Source organism: Colletotrichum chrysophilum (assembly GCF_026319265.1).
Source record: "Colletotrichum chrysophilum strain AFK26 chromosome Unknown scaffold_43, whole genome shotgun sequence".
NCBI classification, from domain to species: Eukaryota; Fungi; Ascomycota; class Sordariomycetes; order Glomerellales; family Glomerellaceae; genus Colletotrichum; species Colletotrichum chrysophilum.
The window spans coordinates 269,684-285,544 of NW_026517330.1; the positions used below are offsets into that span (position 1 = coordinate 269,684).

General features: G+C 55.4%; 4 protein-coding genes across 4 annotated transcripts; 3 read left to right on the forward strand and 1 right to left on the reverse strand.

Moving 5' to 3' along the window:
* Window positions 1-5,858: 5,858 nt before the first annotated feature.
* INDA1_2 (Amino-acid permease inda1) lies at window positions 5,859-7,751 on the forward strand (the record flags this gene model as incomplete). The annotated part of the gene is made up of 4 exons (XM_053178902.1): window positions 5,859-6,152; window positions 6,208-6,265; window positions 6,321-7,441; window positions 7,494-7,751. The coding sequence occupies 4 exons, from the start codon at window positions 5,859-5,861 to the stop codon at window positions 7,749-7,751; spliced, it is 1,731 nt and encodes a 576-aa protein (XP_053037209.1).
* A 2,269-nt stretch (window positions 7,752-10,020) lies between these two features.
* Window positions 10,021-11,680, forward strand: COL26b_006077 (uncharacterized protein; the record flags this gene model as incomplete). The annotated part of the gene is made up of 2 exons (XM_053178903.1): window positions 10,021-11,451; window positions 11,543-11,680. 2 exons carry the CDS (start codon window positions 10,021-10,023, stop codon window positions 11,678-11,680), a joined length of 1,569 nt encoding a protein of 522 aa, XP_053037210.1.
* A 101-nt stretch (window positions 11,681-11,781) lies between these two features.
* COL26b_006078 (uncharacterized protein) lies at window positions 11,782-13,221 on the forward strand (the record flags this gene model as incomplete). Its single annotated transcript, XM_053178904.1, has 3 exons — window positions 11,782-12,227; window positions 12,279-12,556; window positions 12,611-13,221. 3 exons carry the CDS (start codon window positions 11,782-11,784, stop codon window positions 13,219-13,221), a joined length of 1,335 nt encoding a protein of 444 aa, XP_053037211.1.
* A 988-nt stretch (window positions 13,222-14,209) lies between these two features.
* COL26b_006079 (uncharacterized protein) lies at window positions 14,210-15,008 on the reverse strand (the record flags this gene model as incomplete). The annotated part of the gene is made up of 2 exons (XM_053178905.1): window positions 14,210-14,701; window positions 14,757-15,008. The coding sequence occupies 2 exons, from the start codon at window positions 15,006-15,008 to the stop codon at window positions 14,210-14,212; spliced, it is 744 nt and encodes a 247-aa protein (XP_053037212.1).
* Window positions 15,009-15,861: the final 853 nt, after the last annotated feature.

Genomic DNA, 15,861 nt, shown 5'->3' on the forward strand with positions numbered 1-15,861 from the left:
CGGCGGCGTGACGGCAGGCGCCGCGGTGGATGCTGGTGTGGACGCGGTCGCCTCGTACGGGGGAGGAAGGTCGAGCCGGTCCTGGTCCTCCCCCTCGACAGGCACGCTCTGCCTCTGCTCGAAATCCGGCACCTTTGTCATGTCGATCACATTCCTCTTCCCCGGATCCATATTTTTCTGTTCTGTTATTAAAAGATCTGTTTTTGGGATGGTAGGGTGCGGCCGGCGGCCAGGCTCGGCTCTCACAGATCGCGGGGGAGAAAAACTGGAGAAATGGAGCACCGAACGCACGGCGCACGGCGCACGAGGCCGGTGGAGACGGGTTGCGGCGGCCGTACGTAATGAAATGCCCACGAGAGGATTTTCTCAAGTAATAATTGTAATTGATGGAGCTCCCGGCGTCTGGGGAATACCTCACCGCGTGCGTGGCTATATGAGACGTGGATTACGCGGGGTAATATGGGCTCTTTCTTTGAAGCGATGTGTCAATTGAACTGATGCCAAGAGTGCAGAGTCTGGGGAAACGGACGTCAGTGAGTTCATATGCATCGGTCGCACGGAGGACGCCAGCTCTCAGAGGTCGCCAAAAACATGCCAAAAGTCGTCGCAGGATGCAGAGAGGACTCGTCAGCTTCATCGTATGAGCGACGAGGCCTTTCCCGTTGGGGACGTGTTTTGTGGCTAGGTACTTCAGCTCTGAGGTAAGTGGCTTGCGGCCAAACGCCTTTTCTGCACACGTGTGGAATGTCATTGGCGTGATATCGAACGCTGGCAGATTGGCTGACGACCGCCCGCAGATTCACGCGACCCTTTGACGGTTGCTGCCACAGAGGCCTCTCATCTTGCGGAAACCAAGTCGCCGCGCGCAGGTATGCTGCGGCACAGTCACTCGCAAGACCACACAATCTTCCCACCTCAGAGCTGGCGACTGACCAATCTCCAACAACAGGTCAACTTTTCCCCGTCTCAGCGGGTGACTAAGCTGCCTTCAAGCACAGCAAACCGAAGCCGCCGCCGATAGGAGCCAAGCTTGGAATGCAGGCGCTCCTCGGGCCGCCCATCCAGAGATAAGAAGCCGCTGTATCATCGCGTTGAAGCCAACCCAGGGACCAGGAGCCAACGGCCAAGCCGTCCTGTCCGATTCCCGAGACGGCCTTGCCGCCTGTCTTGCGGGCGTTCAGCCCTGGAGTTTGAGGGCGAAGACGCCAAAGAAAAAACCTCCTGAATCCCCGATCGTGCCTTATCAGCGCAGCAGCCCTTGGCCATGCCAGGCGCTGCGCGGCGGGTGATCATCGACGGCCCCAAGCCCTCGGCAGACTGGGTGTGCATTCCTCTGCCTAGAGTCTAGCGGCGTCGGCGGCAAGGTAGGGTGATAGGGCAAAGCAGGGCGGCGGCTTCATGGTCAAGGACCACGGTCGCCTCGCATTTCAGCTTCGACTGCAGGGCCAAGATGTCGGAATGTTCTTTCTCGACGCATGGAAGTTCTGGGCAGCCCTACGGCGGCGCCTATATCTCAGCTGGAGATTCTGGAGGCGGCGCATGTCAACGACATGTCTTCTGTTCTGTATATCCAAAACAATTGAAGAGATTCACGACGGCGCGGCCGAGATATCAGCGGCCGCGTCAAACTTAAAGCGTCCAGCCAGGCGATTCATTAGCCCCCGTTGAAAACGTCTTCTACGCCTTAGCCGTCATCCTCGCGATGTCTTCGGAATCGGATGTAGATCACCTCATGATAGGATGCAGTGGTCGAAAGCGCCTGCTTCACCAACAACCTCCGATATCAGCATTATGGACCCCAGGGGTCGCGCGGTCGACATAAGATTGCAGACACATCGTAGCGGGTCCTGTCACCTACTTCGGTCAGTCCGAACGCAAGCGACCCTCGTCCCATCCCAGGTGCCCACAGTTTGGGGAGATAAGAGCCGAGGAAGCAGAGGCCAACGCCTAACGCAAGCTGTTACGTACGAGAAATTCTTTGCGCACGAATGAGCACCTCGCGACGCTTCCCCAGAGGATGCTAATCCACCACCGTGGATTGGAGCAACGTGAGGGGAAAAGTGTCCGCTACCTGTTCGTTAGAGTGGCATGCGCCGCTAACGCGAATCATGACACGGCGGCGCGGGATAGCTTCGTTCTTCACATGCGATGAGGGGTTTTTGACGAGCAACTCGCGATTTTCGGGGCACTGGCGTGCAACTCAACTTGCGCGTATGTAGGGGTCGCAATAGCGCCCGTTCCTCAGCCTCTTCACGTTGACGGGATGCGAATCCTTCCGCTGGGTAGATGCCGTTGTGATGCTACGTCGGCCCTGTCGTCGCTGATTTCGCATGACAGACGACAGAGTCGTGCGCGTTTGTGGCCAAGATGCCATCAAGGAGCTCACTGCCGTTTCGAGTGTCTTTTGGTCGAGCCAATCTTGAATACGGGTCTCGCAGGACTGCCGCCGCGCCAGTGTGGGTTGGTCCGACTGCCTGCCGGCACGGCGACAATCGAGGTGCGTTGGCGCTGCAGCGCGGCGTTGAGCTCAGAACGCCTCAATCCCCTTTCACATGGACCATTGTTGATAGCTTTTGCGTTTCGACACAAAGTGATTCGGAAATACCGCCTTTTCAGTTGGAAACTCGAGAGATATCAAGACGAGACACGGTCATCAGCGAAAACGTGGCTGTTCCGCGAAGCTTGAATGAGCCAAAATCATCGACGACGGCTTCGACTGGGTGTTTCCCAGGAACTTCCAGTCCATCCGCCGCCCCTGTTCACTGGCATCGCGCTCCGTGGCAACTGAGTCGTGTGACGCGCTGCGCACCAAATGTACAGCTCCTCACTGGTCATAGCCATTGAGTTGCCCGCTCGCGGCCTCATCCTCGGAAAGTCTCCCCTGACCAGGCTGACCGACATGTCCTCGAACTGCCTGGCGCCTAACACTCTTGGGGGGGTTTCCCCGAGTTCGCCCCAATTATTGTGGGCTTCTTCCAGGGAGCACTCCGGAACGGTGGGCATCGGACTGGGGTCTCGTCTGGCAGCCCAAAGTCGAGACGGCTCCGCATGAATTGTGGTCCAGTGGTTCTGGTCCCTGGGTCTCCTGCGCAGATAAGCGTTTCCGTCTCGAACTTCCGTTTGTTTGATATCGGAACCATAGATAAGACCAACAAGCTGCAGCTGCAAGCTGATGGATGACTTCACACATATACCTTGAAGGGTGCGACTCGTGGGAGTCTCAGGGCAGCTCTGATCACCCTCAGATTAACGAATCGAGATGCAGCGACACGAGACTGGAGACAGGGCCGATAGAAGAGCGCTAGAAGCTTGAATCGAACGCTCTAATCTGCCCATGAAGCAATGATGGCTGGGATTTGCATGCCATCCATCTGTTAGCTCGCGACGGCACCTAGATACCTGCCGCTAAACCAAGAATAGCGCCATAATGTGGTGTGGTTGGTGTGGTGAAGGCGACAGAATTGGCGAGCAAACGAACAGCAGGTTGGTGGCGGCGAGAATGAGGGGGCAGACAATCCCCCAACCCACCATGGCTCATGTGTCTGCCACACCGAGAACGCTGAGCAGCCGCATTGATGGCATGTTCGAAACAAGTCTGCAAATGGGATGAGCCGGGTCGCACCAACACCACCAATCCCTTATCGCATTGCCACCTGTCAGGTCGGTCCACGATGGTTCCGGCCGTGTCTCTGTCCTATCGGAAAGCATCAGCTCATCACCAGACGTCATACCGAAATTCAGTCATTGCCCTATCGCGATGGAGAGGTGCCTGTACGACCAGTCAGCCAGAAAAGTGCATCCCACGCCGCGGTACCCGACGAACTGGTAAGATCACTCCCGGAATGGATCTTTGATGTCAAATGGTCAGCAATTGGTGATGAATGCGACAGATATAGCTGCGATAGGGCATACACCGGCGAAGACGTGGTGCTGTCGTGTACACCGCGTTGCAACTGAGAGATATCAACCAGGGGGTGGGACCCAATCTCCCACCCTCCCTTGCACTTTACTGCAGAACTTGCTTCCCAGGCGCCAGGCTTCGAAGAGTGCACCGTCTTCGAAACGAAACGCACTGAACTACCTAGTGTAAAAAGACCCTGTGGCTGTCGCCTGACCTGCCGTGTGAGCTGGAAAAGACACGGAACCGCGCCGGCCAGGATCAACAAGAATGACGCTGCGCGGGAGAGCTAGGCAATGGCACAAATGGCTGTGAGCGCGAGCGTGAGTGATCGTGACAGCTAGCGTCAACCCGACGCTAGCACTTCCACGACCTCGATGTTGACCCTGTTCTCCGTCTCCTGCACGACGTCGGGGGTGATGCAAGGGTGAGGGAAACCTGGGGCGGCCAAGATCGGCCATGGCCCACCCACGCATGCATCGATGCATACCCGGGCCAGCCAGCTGTCTGCAGCAGGTTGAGCCAACAAGCCAGCTGTGCTTGGCGATGCAAGGTCGCGAGAGGGAGTTGCCACTATCCGTAGGTGCCGTGCCCAGCTCCGAAGAGCCGCTGCAACCTTGGACAACAGCCGCACAGAAGCTTGTGGCTTGTCGACAGAGATTTCCGCCTAGTGAGACTCCTCCTCCTCATCGACGTCTGTGTTGTCTAGCAATGTTGCGCATGATGGTCGATAAACCAGCAAATGCCATCCCAGCCAGAGGGTAGCGGTTCAGATTCGTCCCCAGCGTCCTGGACCGGGACCTAGACTTCTTGGACCTGGACCTCTGGCTGGCCCCCTCTCGCTGCCCAAACCCAGTCAGACAGTCCCAGAGACTCGTGCTCGCTTCTCCACTTGCTCCATTTCCACACCCAAGTTCGAGGGAACGAGGGCCGACTGGATCCTCAGATAACGTTGAGGAGGCAGCGCCAGTGGGCGAAGGGAGGGGCGGCCACTTTTTCGGAGCCATTTGCTAACGGCTTCAAGTGACACCCTGCCCATTGGCCAACCAGCACCGCCAGCGCTATCTGCACGCTCCAAATATTCAATCGCCCGGATGGGGCGCTGCCGGTGGAGAGAGTCTGGAGAGCAGATTGCCAATCCAGTTGCATGGTCCTCATTCTCCCGAGTCCCTCGTTCATGTTCCCCCTCCTGTCACCCGGAGGCGTGCGCCTGTCTGTCTGACTGTCTCGTCGTCTCAATAAACCCCCCATCTGCTGCGACTTTGACTGTGGCTGTCGCGTAGGCAGGGCTTCTGGTACCTCTTCTGGCAGCCGAAAAGAGCTTCGTACCCGCGCCTGGATCCCTCGTTAGCGCGCCATGCACCTCGGATAGTTGTCCGCCTAACTCACCTCAGCTCTAGATTCGACACCCGGTGTAGCTTTCGCTGGTTCCCGCAGCCCGGGGTACGTATCCTGAGCACGTCCGAAAGCCAAATCGCCCCCATCCCACATAATACTATGCGACAAGTAACGGGGTCGTTGTCTAGGATGGCCTGCCATATGCCCGTCCACGCCAAGATCTGCGTCTCTCGCCCGTCGAAAGAGAGAGGGGGCAGGCCCGGCAAGACACAGGCCTCATCAGAAGACCAGCCCCAGACCCTCGCCTCTTCTGTCCCATATGTAATTTTCCATCGTCAACGGACTACAGCCTAGTGACCTTCCATGCATGACTGATCCGCTTGTCGCCCTTGACAAGAACCCTTAGTCGTTGCGCGCCGGTGCTTGTCCCGTTCTGTTTTCCTTCAAAAGGACCTGGCCTCCCCCGTCCCATCTTCCCTGAGATCGTGCCGTATCCCTCTCCTTCCTTTTCTCATCCCACTCGGGTCTCACTCCCGTAATCTTTGTTTTTGCAACAGACAACCGAGTCTGTTCACCCCTCACAAGTCTTGAGTGTTACAAGCCTTGTCGACACATCATCATCATGTCTTCAGACGGGGTCACCCCCACCAAGGTGCTTGAGGCCGATGAGAAGGCCTCTGGCAGCCTTCCCGGATACGACAGCGGCAGCGGAAACGCCATCCGCGGCGACATCCACGAGGAGAGCTGGGCCACCCGCAACGGTTTGAACGCCGAGTCCTTCAAGAAGAAGGAATATGGCCGCGGTGTCGTCGAGCTTGACCGTGCCATGAGCACCCGCCATCTGCACATGATTGCCATCGGTGGATCTATTGGTGCTGGTTTCTTCGTCGGTTCCGGTGGCGCTCTGAGCAAGGGCGTGAGTATTTGTTGTGACAGACGATGTTGCGCTCTTTCGCTGACGAATCTCCTAGGGTCCTGGTTCTCTCTTCATTGATTTCTTGCTGGTTGGTATCATGATGTTCAACGTCGGTAAGTGTTGAAGGACCTTTCGCATCGCGCAACAAAAGCTAACGCGCCGCAACAGTGTACGCCCTTGGTGAACTCGCTGTTATGTACCCTGTCTCTGGTGGTTTCTACACGTACTCGACTCGCTTCATCGACCCGTCCTGGGGTTTCGCTATGGGCTGGAACTACGTCTTCCAATGGGCCGCCGTTCTTCCTCTCGAATTGACGGTTTGCGGTCTCGTCATCGGATACTGGGATAGCGAAACCAGCGTCGCCGTCTGGATCACCGTCTTCTTGGTCGCCATCATCATCATCAACATCTTCGGTTCTCTCGGATATGCTGAGGAGGAATTCTGGTCAGCTTGCATCAAGCTGGGTGCCACCGTCATCTTTATGATCATCTGCTTCGTCCTCGTCCTCGGCGGTGGCCCCAGCAGTGGTCGTTACAACACCTACCAAGGCGCGAAGCTGTGGTATGACCCCGGCGCCTTCCGCAACGGCTTCAAGGGCTTCTGCTCTGTTTTCGTTACCGCCGCCTTCTCCTTCTCTGGAACTGAATTGGTCGGTCTTGCCGCTGCCGAGGCGAAGAACCCCGTCAAATCACTGCCCGGTGCTATCAAGCAGGTCTTCTGGCGTATCACCCTCTTCTACATTCTTGGCCTCTTCTTCGTCGGTCTGCTGATTCCCTCTGACGACCCTTCCCTGCTGTCCGAGTCCTCGTACTCTGATGTCAAGGCCTCTCCTTTCGTGCTTGTCGGCAAGTACGCTGGCCTCGTGGGCTTCGATCACTTCATGAATGTTGTCATCCTCGTGTCCGTTCTGTCGATTGGTGTGTCTGGTGTTTACGGTGGATCGCGTACCCTCACTGCCTTGGCTCAGCAGGGCTACGCACCCAAGATTTTCACCTACATTGACAAGTCTGGCCGCCCTATGCCATCTGTCATCGCCATCCTCATCTTCGGCCCCCTGGCTTACGTCAACCTCAACGCTTCCGGCCCTGTCGTGTTCGATTGGTTGTTGGCGCTCTCAGGTCTCGCCGCCGTCTTCACGTGGGGCTCCATTTGCCTCGCTCACATCCGTTTCCGCAAGGCGTGGGCTTACCACGGTCACACCGTTGACGAGATCCCTTTCAGAGCTATTGGTGGTGTCACCGGCTCATGGATCGGTCTCTTCCTCTGCTTCGTTGTGCTTGCTGCTCAGGTATGTTGTTCTCGACCATTGTTGATAGATGTAAAATGCTAACCGAGGACAGTTCTACACTGCCATCGCGCCTCCCGGCACTAGCGAGCTCAACGACGCTGAAGGCTTCTTCAAGTCATACCTTGCTCTCCCCGTCGTTATCCTCTTCTGGGTCGGTGGCTTCGCCTGGAAGCGCACTGGTTGGCTCCGCACCTCCCAGATGGATGTCGACACTGGCCGTCGTGAGCTTGACTGGGACGAGATCCACGCTTACCGTGCCAAGATTGCTGCGATGCCCGCGTGGAGACGTGCCATCAACCACGTTTGGTAAGCGGGAGAATGTTTGTTTGAACGAGAAAAAGAACGGCTTCCGGGTCGCACTGGCTCAGTGTCCGGGGCCATGGCAACTTGCCATTCCATGTACATTGTAATGCAGGACCGCCCGCCATCCATTAGAGGGGTGCCTGCCGGAACAAACACGTTCCCGTCTAGTCATTTCTTAGCAAAATCAAGATACCACGAGTGTTTTCACCTACCATATGCTAGTTGGTCCGTCTCTGTGATGTTGTGAATGTCTCCGGCTGGATTACAGAAAAGCTGTGGCCTGGAAGAAACACTCCAGGGCGATGAAAGAAGCCGCTGGCGTCTTCGTGGGGGGCTGACGTGGTGGCTTGGAGTTCTTATATACCGCGAGGGAAGGGCCAAGACAGCCAAGCGGTGGTGGTGTCTTATCTCTTTGGAAGCACTGCCAGCTCAGCCATCTCCCACTCCAGAAGCAGTGGCCGGATAGGCTAAATGGCAATCAATCTTGGGAGACAAGGGCTCTGTCGAATGAGATAGCGCGGGGAGGTCTTGGGGGGCTTGGGGGTTCGTCTTGGGTCATTGGCGAGGAGATAACGCCAAACCACCCAGAAGAGCAGGTCGCAGGGGATCTCCGGGGGTTGTCGCCGCTATTGGTTGGGCTGGTTCAATCGATATCTGCTGTTGAGGACTCGTTGGCGAAGCCTTCGGGGGAGCTTGCTGGAGGTTCTAGCCGGATCCAGTGCGTCCTCCTCGTCGAAGGTGCAGGGCCAAGGGGTCGAGATAGCTGTAGAGCCATATCAATGCCGCTCGTCTGCTGGATCGCGGGGGCAGTGTCTGGCGTGTCGGGCGTGTTGAAGATATCGGCTGTCAAGGCCGAAATGACGGGTGAGGTTCCGACGATAGCGATTTGGTGTTGTGTCGCGGTGTACGTGGGAGGGGAGGCCGAAGTCGGTGGATTGCTGTTTCTTCTAAGATTGAGGTCCTCCTCGGACGTCCCCGACCATTCGAATAACTGGAATCGGACCAAATTCTTCCGGGTCTGTCTAATAAATTTCATTGTCGGAAAGTGCTATCGAAAACAAGCAACTGCGCTTTGTGTCGAGGAAAGAGCATCCTTCTTACGTTCGTTCTTTCTGTTCCCAGCCGTCGCGTGGTCGGTGGCTCCTTCCAGCTTAAAAGCCGTTTCCTATTAGCGCCGCAGGGTGTCAAAGACGCCTTAGAGGGGACGCCCTTCAGCGGCCCCAGAGTCAAATTGCCCCATAACTTGCTGTCATTAAGGCGCCCTTTGGGAACATGTCCTCCACAACGACCCGCTAACGTCAAGGTAGAACCCCACCAATCTCTCTGTAAAATTTCCCCATTTGACCCTCTTCGGGGAAGCTTTCTGTTTCTCGTTACACATGTAAATCATCCGCGTATTCGCCATCAAAACCTCGCATTCTCCTCTATTTCACTATTGAGATATTGCGTCTCTCCATCTTTCTTCCCAGCCATTCAAATACTGCGTCAAGCGATGGCATGATTCCGGATTGGGCGTTGGTGTCTTGTTCAGAACCATTGGACAAGACATCTTCAACACTCTGAGGCTTCCATCATCTGATTCGTCCAGGAACATGTTCATTCTGATCGAATGTTCCATGTCGCTGAGAATCTGGCCGCTTGCTACTGTTAGTTCAGGCTTCACGAAATCATGAAGCGTAAGGGAAGCTACCTACCTGTAGCCTTCAAGAGTGGACGACGATGAGGCAGTGTTTGTGTTACTCGTCATGATGGTGAATGAGTGGTTTGGGATGAGCCACGAGCTTCATAAGGGCCTTGAAGCGAGCTAATTATACAAATCCCGGAGATTGAAACACATGTTGGAATCTCACATCGTGGCAGAAACCCCATGTCCATCTGCTTTGCGAAACGGCGCAATCAATCTCACCAAGACGGACCGGTGCCATCCCTTCGGACCAACGAGCTGCACCGCACGGCCGGGCAACGGCGTGGAAATTAAGTGGAGACCCCGCACTCGGTCAAGTGGGTCCCCTCAGCCGCAATGCGCCCCCGAGTTTTGCGCAGCGGCGTAAAACTCGCGCCGCTCAATCCTCACTCATAAGCCGCTTGCCCCTGACATTGTCAACCTCCCTTTCGCTCACCTCTGCACCCCAGTAACAATCTATCGACAATTGGATTGAAGCACCATCTGGATCTCGGCGCCAGATGCTCATACTAGGCTCATAGTCCTCGCAGTTGGCGCCACTTTTGCTTGCTTACCCCGCCATTGACCCCGTCCCAGGGACACAACGACGGTCATGAGCCCCCCGCCGCCAGAAAAGGGCAAGGCCCAGGTCCCTCACGACGAACAATCGAAAGGCAACGACGAAAGTAATCGCAATGGCTTACCCGATGCGACAGACAACAGCCCTGAAGCTGAGGCTGCTGGCCCGGACCTCTCTGTTTTCGACCCAGAATTCGTGAGCGTTGAATCACAGCAACCGAAATTTGGCCAATCCGAGTCGGCCCAAAGTCCGACGACCAAAATCGAAGAGCAATATCGAAGACCGCGCTTTGAGGACATTGTTCCTCACTCTTCCGACAGCGAAGCTATGGCCACACCTCAAGCATCCAATGCCAGCACACTTAGTGAGACACCCGTCAAGGACGAAGATTCTTCCAATGAAGAGGGCTCATCCAGCACTCACGATGAAGACCCTGACGGAAACGAGGACCCTTCGAAGACGGTCCAGCGAATGATGGTCGACAGTGTCATGACATCCTTCATGGACTGGCTTGATGTCAAGCTGAAGGTGAAAGGAGAGGAGGAGAAGGCGGACCTTTCAAGTCTTCCTTTACTGGGGGCACCTCAGCCCATGACCGAGGGCCTGAACTCAACCCCAAGTCCTCGATTCACAGCTCCAATGCCAGTCTCAACGGGATTCGCTCCATTCAAACCCTTGACTGGTACCTTTGGCTCCGGTCAAACTTCAGGCACAGATATGGCGGCAGTAAGCTACACTATCATACATCAGAAGCAAAGCAGTATTGAACGCCCGGGGCTTTTGAAAAAGGAAGAAAGAGCAGAAGACATCGGGGCGAAAAGAGCGAAGCTGGGAGAGCTCAGAGCGACCAGGGAAGGCCTGAGAAGTCACAGAGGAATCCACAAGGAGTCTCTCGTCCAGTCCCTGGTCGGTACCTCGTCAACTGCAACATCGAACTCAGCTTCATCCCGGGACGAGCCCAGGAGACTCCGACGTTCATCAAGACCAGTGGATACACAGTCTGCGCTGAGAACCCTTTCTTTGTCGGAGGAACCTGCTGAAGATGAGCGGGACAGCACGATGCCAATGCTGGCGTCGCCTCCTCCACCACCCGCTCCCAAGGCGAAGTCTTTCTCGTTCTCAAATCTATTAAAGAGAAGTAAGAAGAAGAAGAGTGTGGAAGAAAGTGAGGAAGAGAAGAGAGGATCAGGTCTCGAAAATGTGGAAGTTGAGTGCGAAGAAGAAGACGAGGACGATGAGGAGGTCTCGTCTGGTGCAGCGGCTGCATCCGAGACGGCAACTAGCCGAAGGGGTGAAGCCGTGGAAGAGCTCATGGCATACCCGCCGGGGGAATTGGACCTCGACTCAGAACCTCGTGGAAGTCCGCCGACTGTAGGAGGGCCACCCCCCACGCCTGCTGTTTTAACAAGCTACGAGGCATTTGAAGAGAAGCAACCTCCGTCAAAGAAGTTCTCGAGGGGAGGAGTAGGTTGTGTAATGCCCACTATGGAGTATGGAAAACAGAAAAAGCTCAGATCATCCTCAACGGGCTCTGATGTCGACTCACCGGCACCAGCCAGTGAGGTGGCAGCCCAAGACGATGAGCGACGTGAGCGACGTGAGCGGATACGTGAGCGGAGACGTGAGCGGGAACAGGAGCGAGAACGTCAAAGGTTCGAGCCTAGAGGTTCAGTATCGCCTCCAGGCTCAGTGAGCAGATCTGGGGCTTCATCGAAAAGGAGGGAATCATTGGCCCAAGAGCCTCCAGGTGGAGCTGAACCACGAGCATCGGCACGAATACGCCATCCATTAGCCATGGTTTATCGTGACATGCAATCCGGGGACGATGCCTTATCGGATCAGATAGCCAGAACCAATGAGGACGTAGCACTAAGACCAACGCCTGATCGCAGCGACTCTCTGCGCTCGCGCGAGCTTTCTGAAGCATGCCTACCGCAACGGCGCGCAGTGGTGTCGAACAGACGCGTGTACAGAAAGCCGGATCTACCGGGCCGCGAAGGGAGATTGTTGGCATCAAAGCGCAGCAGATTGGATGACAAGGACAACGGAAACGAAGACGAAGAAGGAAAGGATAGGGATGGAGATGGGAATCGTCCGCCTCGCGCCAAGCTTCCCAAGGTTCAGGAGGACGAAGTCAGCGGTGCGAAGCTGGCTTGTCCTTTCTTCAAGCACAACCCGCGCAAGTATAAGAACCAGCGTCCCTGCTGTGGTCCGGGGTGGGATCACGTTCATCGCATCAAGTAAGTCTTTGCCACCGCAACACTCAGACGGGGAGCTAATGCACGATACAGGGAGCACATATACCGCAAGCACTCACTCCCCAAGTTCTCATGCCCGCGTTGCTCTCAGCCGTTTGAGACTCAAGCAGACCTGCAAGCCCACGCTCGCTTGCCTACTCCATGTGAAGTCAAGGAAACGGAGGTGTTGGACGGCATCACCCAAGATCAAGAAAAGAAGCTTCGGTCGCGAAAGAAGACCAGCGGTAAAGAGCTCACCGAAGCCGAGAAGTGGACCCAGGTCTACAGCATTCTCTTCCCAGACGTCAGAGAGCGAGAGATCCCGTCCCCATGTGAGTCAATTATCTCGTAGCTGCCAATAGGACTCAAAAGCTGACAAGCTCCAGACTATAATACAGAGGACTCCCAGACGAATCTAGGCGGATACGAGGATTACCTCCGTCGCGAACTCCCTACCCAGGTCCGCCGACAGCTCGAGAAGGAAGTCGAGCAGCAGTTAAGCTTCGTCGAGGAAGGGATGAAGCAAAAGGTCATTGAGATCGCACGCAACTTGCAACTTTCCTTGTTCAAGAGCTACCAGCAGATTGAGACCCAAGAGAGAGACACCGAAGGGCCGTCACCGAGCGCCGGCTACATTTCGAGTTCTGACTTCGTCTCGTTCACCGCGACGGATACGTCGCCGTCGACGATGACCACTGCTGGCACGACACCGGAGATGCCAGACCCGTTGGAGATTTTCGGCGGTGACCCCGCGATCCCGGATTTCAACTTTGATTTCTTATCCCAGGACCCGTCTGCTCAGTCACAAGGGCCCGAGAAATCCTCTGATCCGGCGTTTGGGATAGACCCCTATGCTACGTCGGGACCACCCACGATTCAACCGGGCATGGAGATGTTCGGAGGTCAGCAGTTCGGTATGCCATATTACGATATGGAGGGCTACGATGAAAGGCAGGGCACAGTCCGAGACATGAGCGTGCTCAGCTATGCGCCCTGAGATTCAGGCAATGAGTAATGACTAGTATTTTGAGATACCCTTCAATATCAGCACGAGATTCTCATACTGGATTCTGTTTCAATTTCCCACATGATGCTAAGTATTTGAACACCCGTCGGATACGGGCTGCTGACGCCGACCGGCTGTAACCAAACCTCTTAACCCCGGTAGGATGCTCAGTCTGATGTATTATTCTGCCCCGGCACAGGCCCGTTCGACCTCGTGAAACAATTGTAGCGCTTGGCACAGCTGGCGCCGTTTCCAAACGCCGTTCACCCATTTCTACGGCCATCTTCCGCTGAAGAAGCCAGATTTTTCTCCCGCTAGTCTTGGCTGAATGGATCCCTTCTAGATGCCAGCACCAACCGAATGATCTACATGTCGTCTGATTTGGTCCTGCGGGCGCTTCCTAGCGCGTACCATTCAGCTGGTATCATTACAGCCCAGTGTTCGCATCACACGGCAGGGTACGACATCAAAATTTGCTGTACATTGAACATGATGGACTACGAGGGTCACTGCGGCCATATGAAATGTTTTCTCATTAGTCTCGTGGTATCTTCGAACTGCCCCTAAAACCCTAGACTCCTGTCATGGCGATGTCATAACATGAATCGGCCGTTGCTGATTTACCGGATCAGAGCGCCATACACTAAACTCGACCGTCTTGCTGATTCCTCCCAGAGGTTTTGGTGTTTCTATCCGCTCAAGATCGACGTCGGATCTCGAATGCCCACTGCTGCTGAGTATATTCACCTGCGAACTCGTCCGCTTGCCGCCACGGACCTCCACCACCCTCTCGCTTTGCTGCGTCGCCGGATCCCAGTCCTCTGGCTTCCGGCCCGAGGTGAATCCTCGTAATACTGGGCGGCTTGGACAAGTCGGATCGTACACCTGTGTTGTGAAGACCAGGTTGGATGCCAGTACATCGATGCTGAGTGCCGCTCATTAGTGTACAAATCTCACGCATAGCGGAGAGGCCTTCGACTTACAACATGACGACGGGGAATAGACATTCCAATGTGTACGCAAATCGATCTAACTGGCTCGCGGCATTTGTCGCGCTCTGAGCCGTCATCTGAAATGAGTACGTGATGGCTCTCATCGTTCCGAGGATGGCAAGCGTCGCAAGTCGGACCTCGGTACTCCTCATGAGGTACTTGAACAGACCACCTTTCAATGCCGCTCGAATCGACGTCGATTTGACCTCGGCAAACGTCTTCAGTAGGAAGAAGGCGCTCACGCATTCCAACGTTGCGATGAGGACGAAGTAGGCGATGTGGAGATTATTCACCGTGCTCTGCAGATTCGTGTTTCCTCGCAGGATGAATTTGATGCGTGAGGTGGCGATCATGATCCGGAGCGCAACGAGGGCGGCGATAATGATCCAAAATAGGCTGTTGAAGATCATCCACCCCCGATCCTTCAGTATCCTGCGCAGGAGCACGTAGCTATAAAACGACAGCCCGACCTCCTGTATCTGCCGCGGTCGTTAGTCTGGTCCACGGCGTTGTTCCATTTCTCCAAAGACGAACCAGCCAGAAGAGATCCCCGAACGCTGAAGCAGCTGCCTTGTTCTTCAGCCCATACCCTTCGTCATAATATGCGTAGTAGCAAAGACCGTTTGCGATGGCTCCCGCCGCGGATGAGATGATCGGTACCACAGTGATCTGAGAAAAGGTCGTGATTCCGACGATGAGGAGCCCGAAGAACACGTTCGCAGCGCCGATGGTGCTGAGAATCGACCAGCTCAACTCGAAGTAGACTGGTAGTATTGGCGTCGACATGATGCCGCCGATGGAACTACTGCGTGGCTGCCGGGCTGGCGCATGGCGTACGCGGAGCGGAATGGGGTGGCATTGAGAACCGCAAGACTAGTTAGAAAGCGGCTGATCACAGGCTTATAGGCCACCCAAACCTTGCAACTGCACCTTAATCATGAACAGGTTGGATCCACTAGGCGCGTCTATTCCCTCTGAGAGCCGTCCATGATGCCTCGAGCTTAGACTTTAGCGACTGGGAGGGGAGAAACAGACGGAGCTCCATGGGGCGGACACAAATTACGCCTGGTGAAGGATATTGCCTGATGAGGAGCTGTCCGCCTCGGCCACTCCTTGCCTCTGCCACGCACATAGAAACCTTCAAAGCCTTTGGCCGCAGGTATGGCACAGTTTGCCGGGCTGTCTCGCTAGAGGAAACTCTTCGGGTACTGGGATGTACCTTCCGAGAAGCTCGGATTGAGCGGAGAATACGGGAATGATCAACGTCCGGAAATATGTAGTAGACGATGCCATGTGTCTTGCATAGGATAGGGATGTATCACAGAGCGCTTATCAAAAGTCAGCAAATCGGTTACACGGAATTGGAAAAGCCAACTGTTCACAAACACCTAGGTCCAGCGAGGCTTTTGGTCGCATAATCCCATGGCAAATCGAAGCCACTTGGCAGCCCCAAGATGACGGGAGGGCACATGGCACAGTCAGATGGGATGATTCGCCGAACATGTGAGGATGGATGCGCTCCATCAACTACACCACTGTATACCGACTGAGGGCGGATAGAAGTTCCGCTAACGGCAGCATACTTCCGTCGTAGAGTATTAGAGCAAATGATAAAGCGGCCAATGATAGTTTCGTGAAC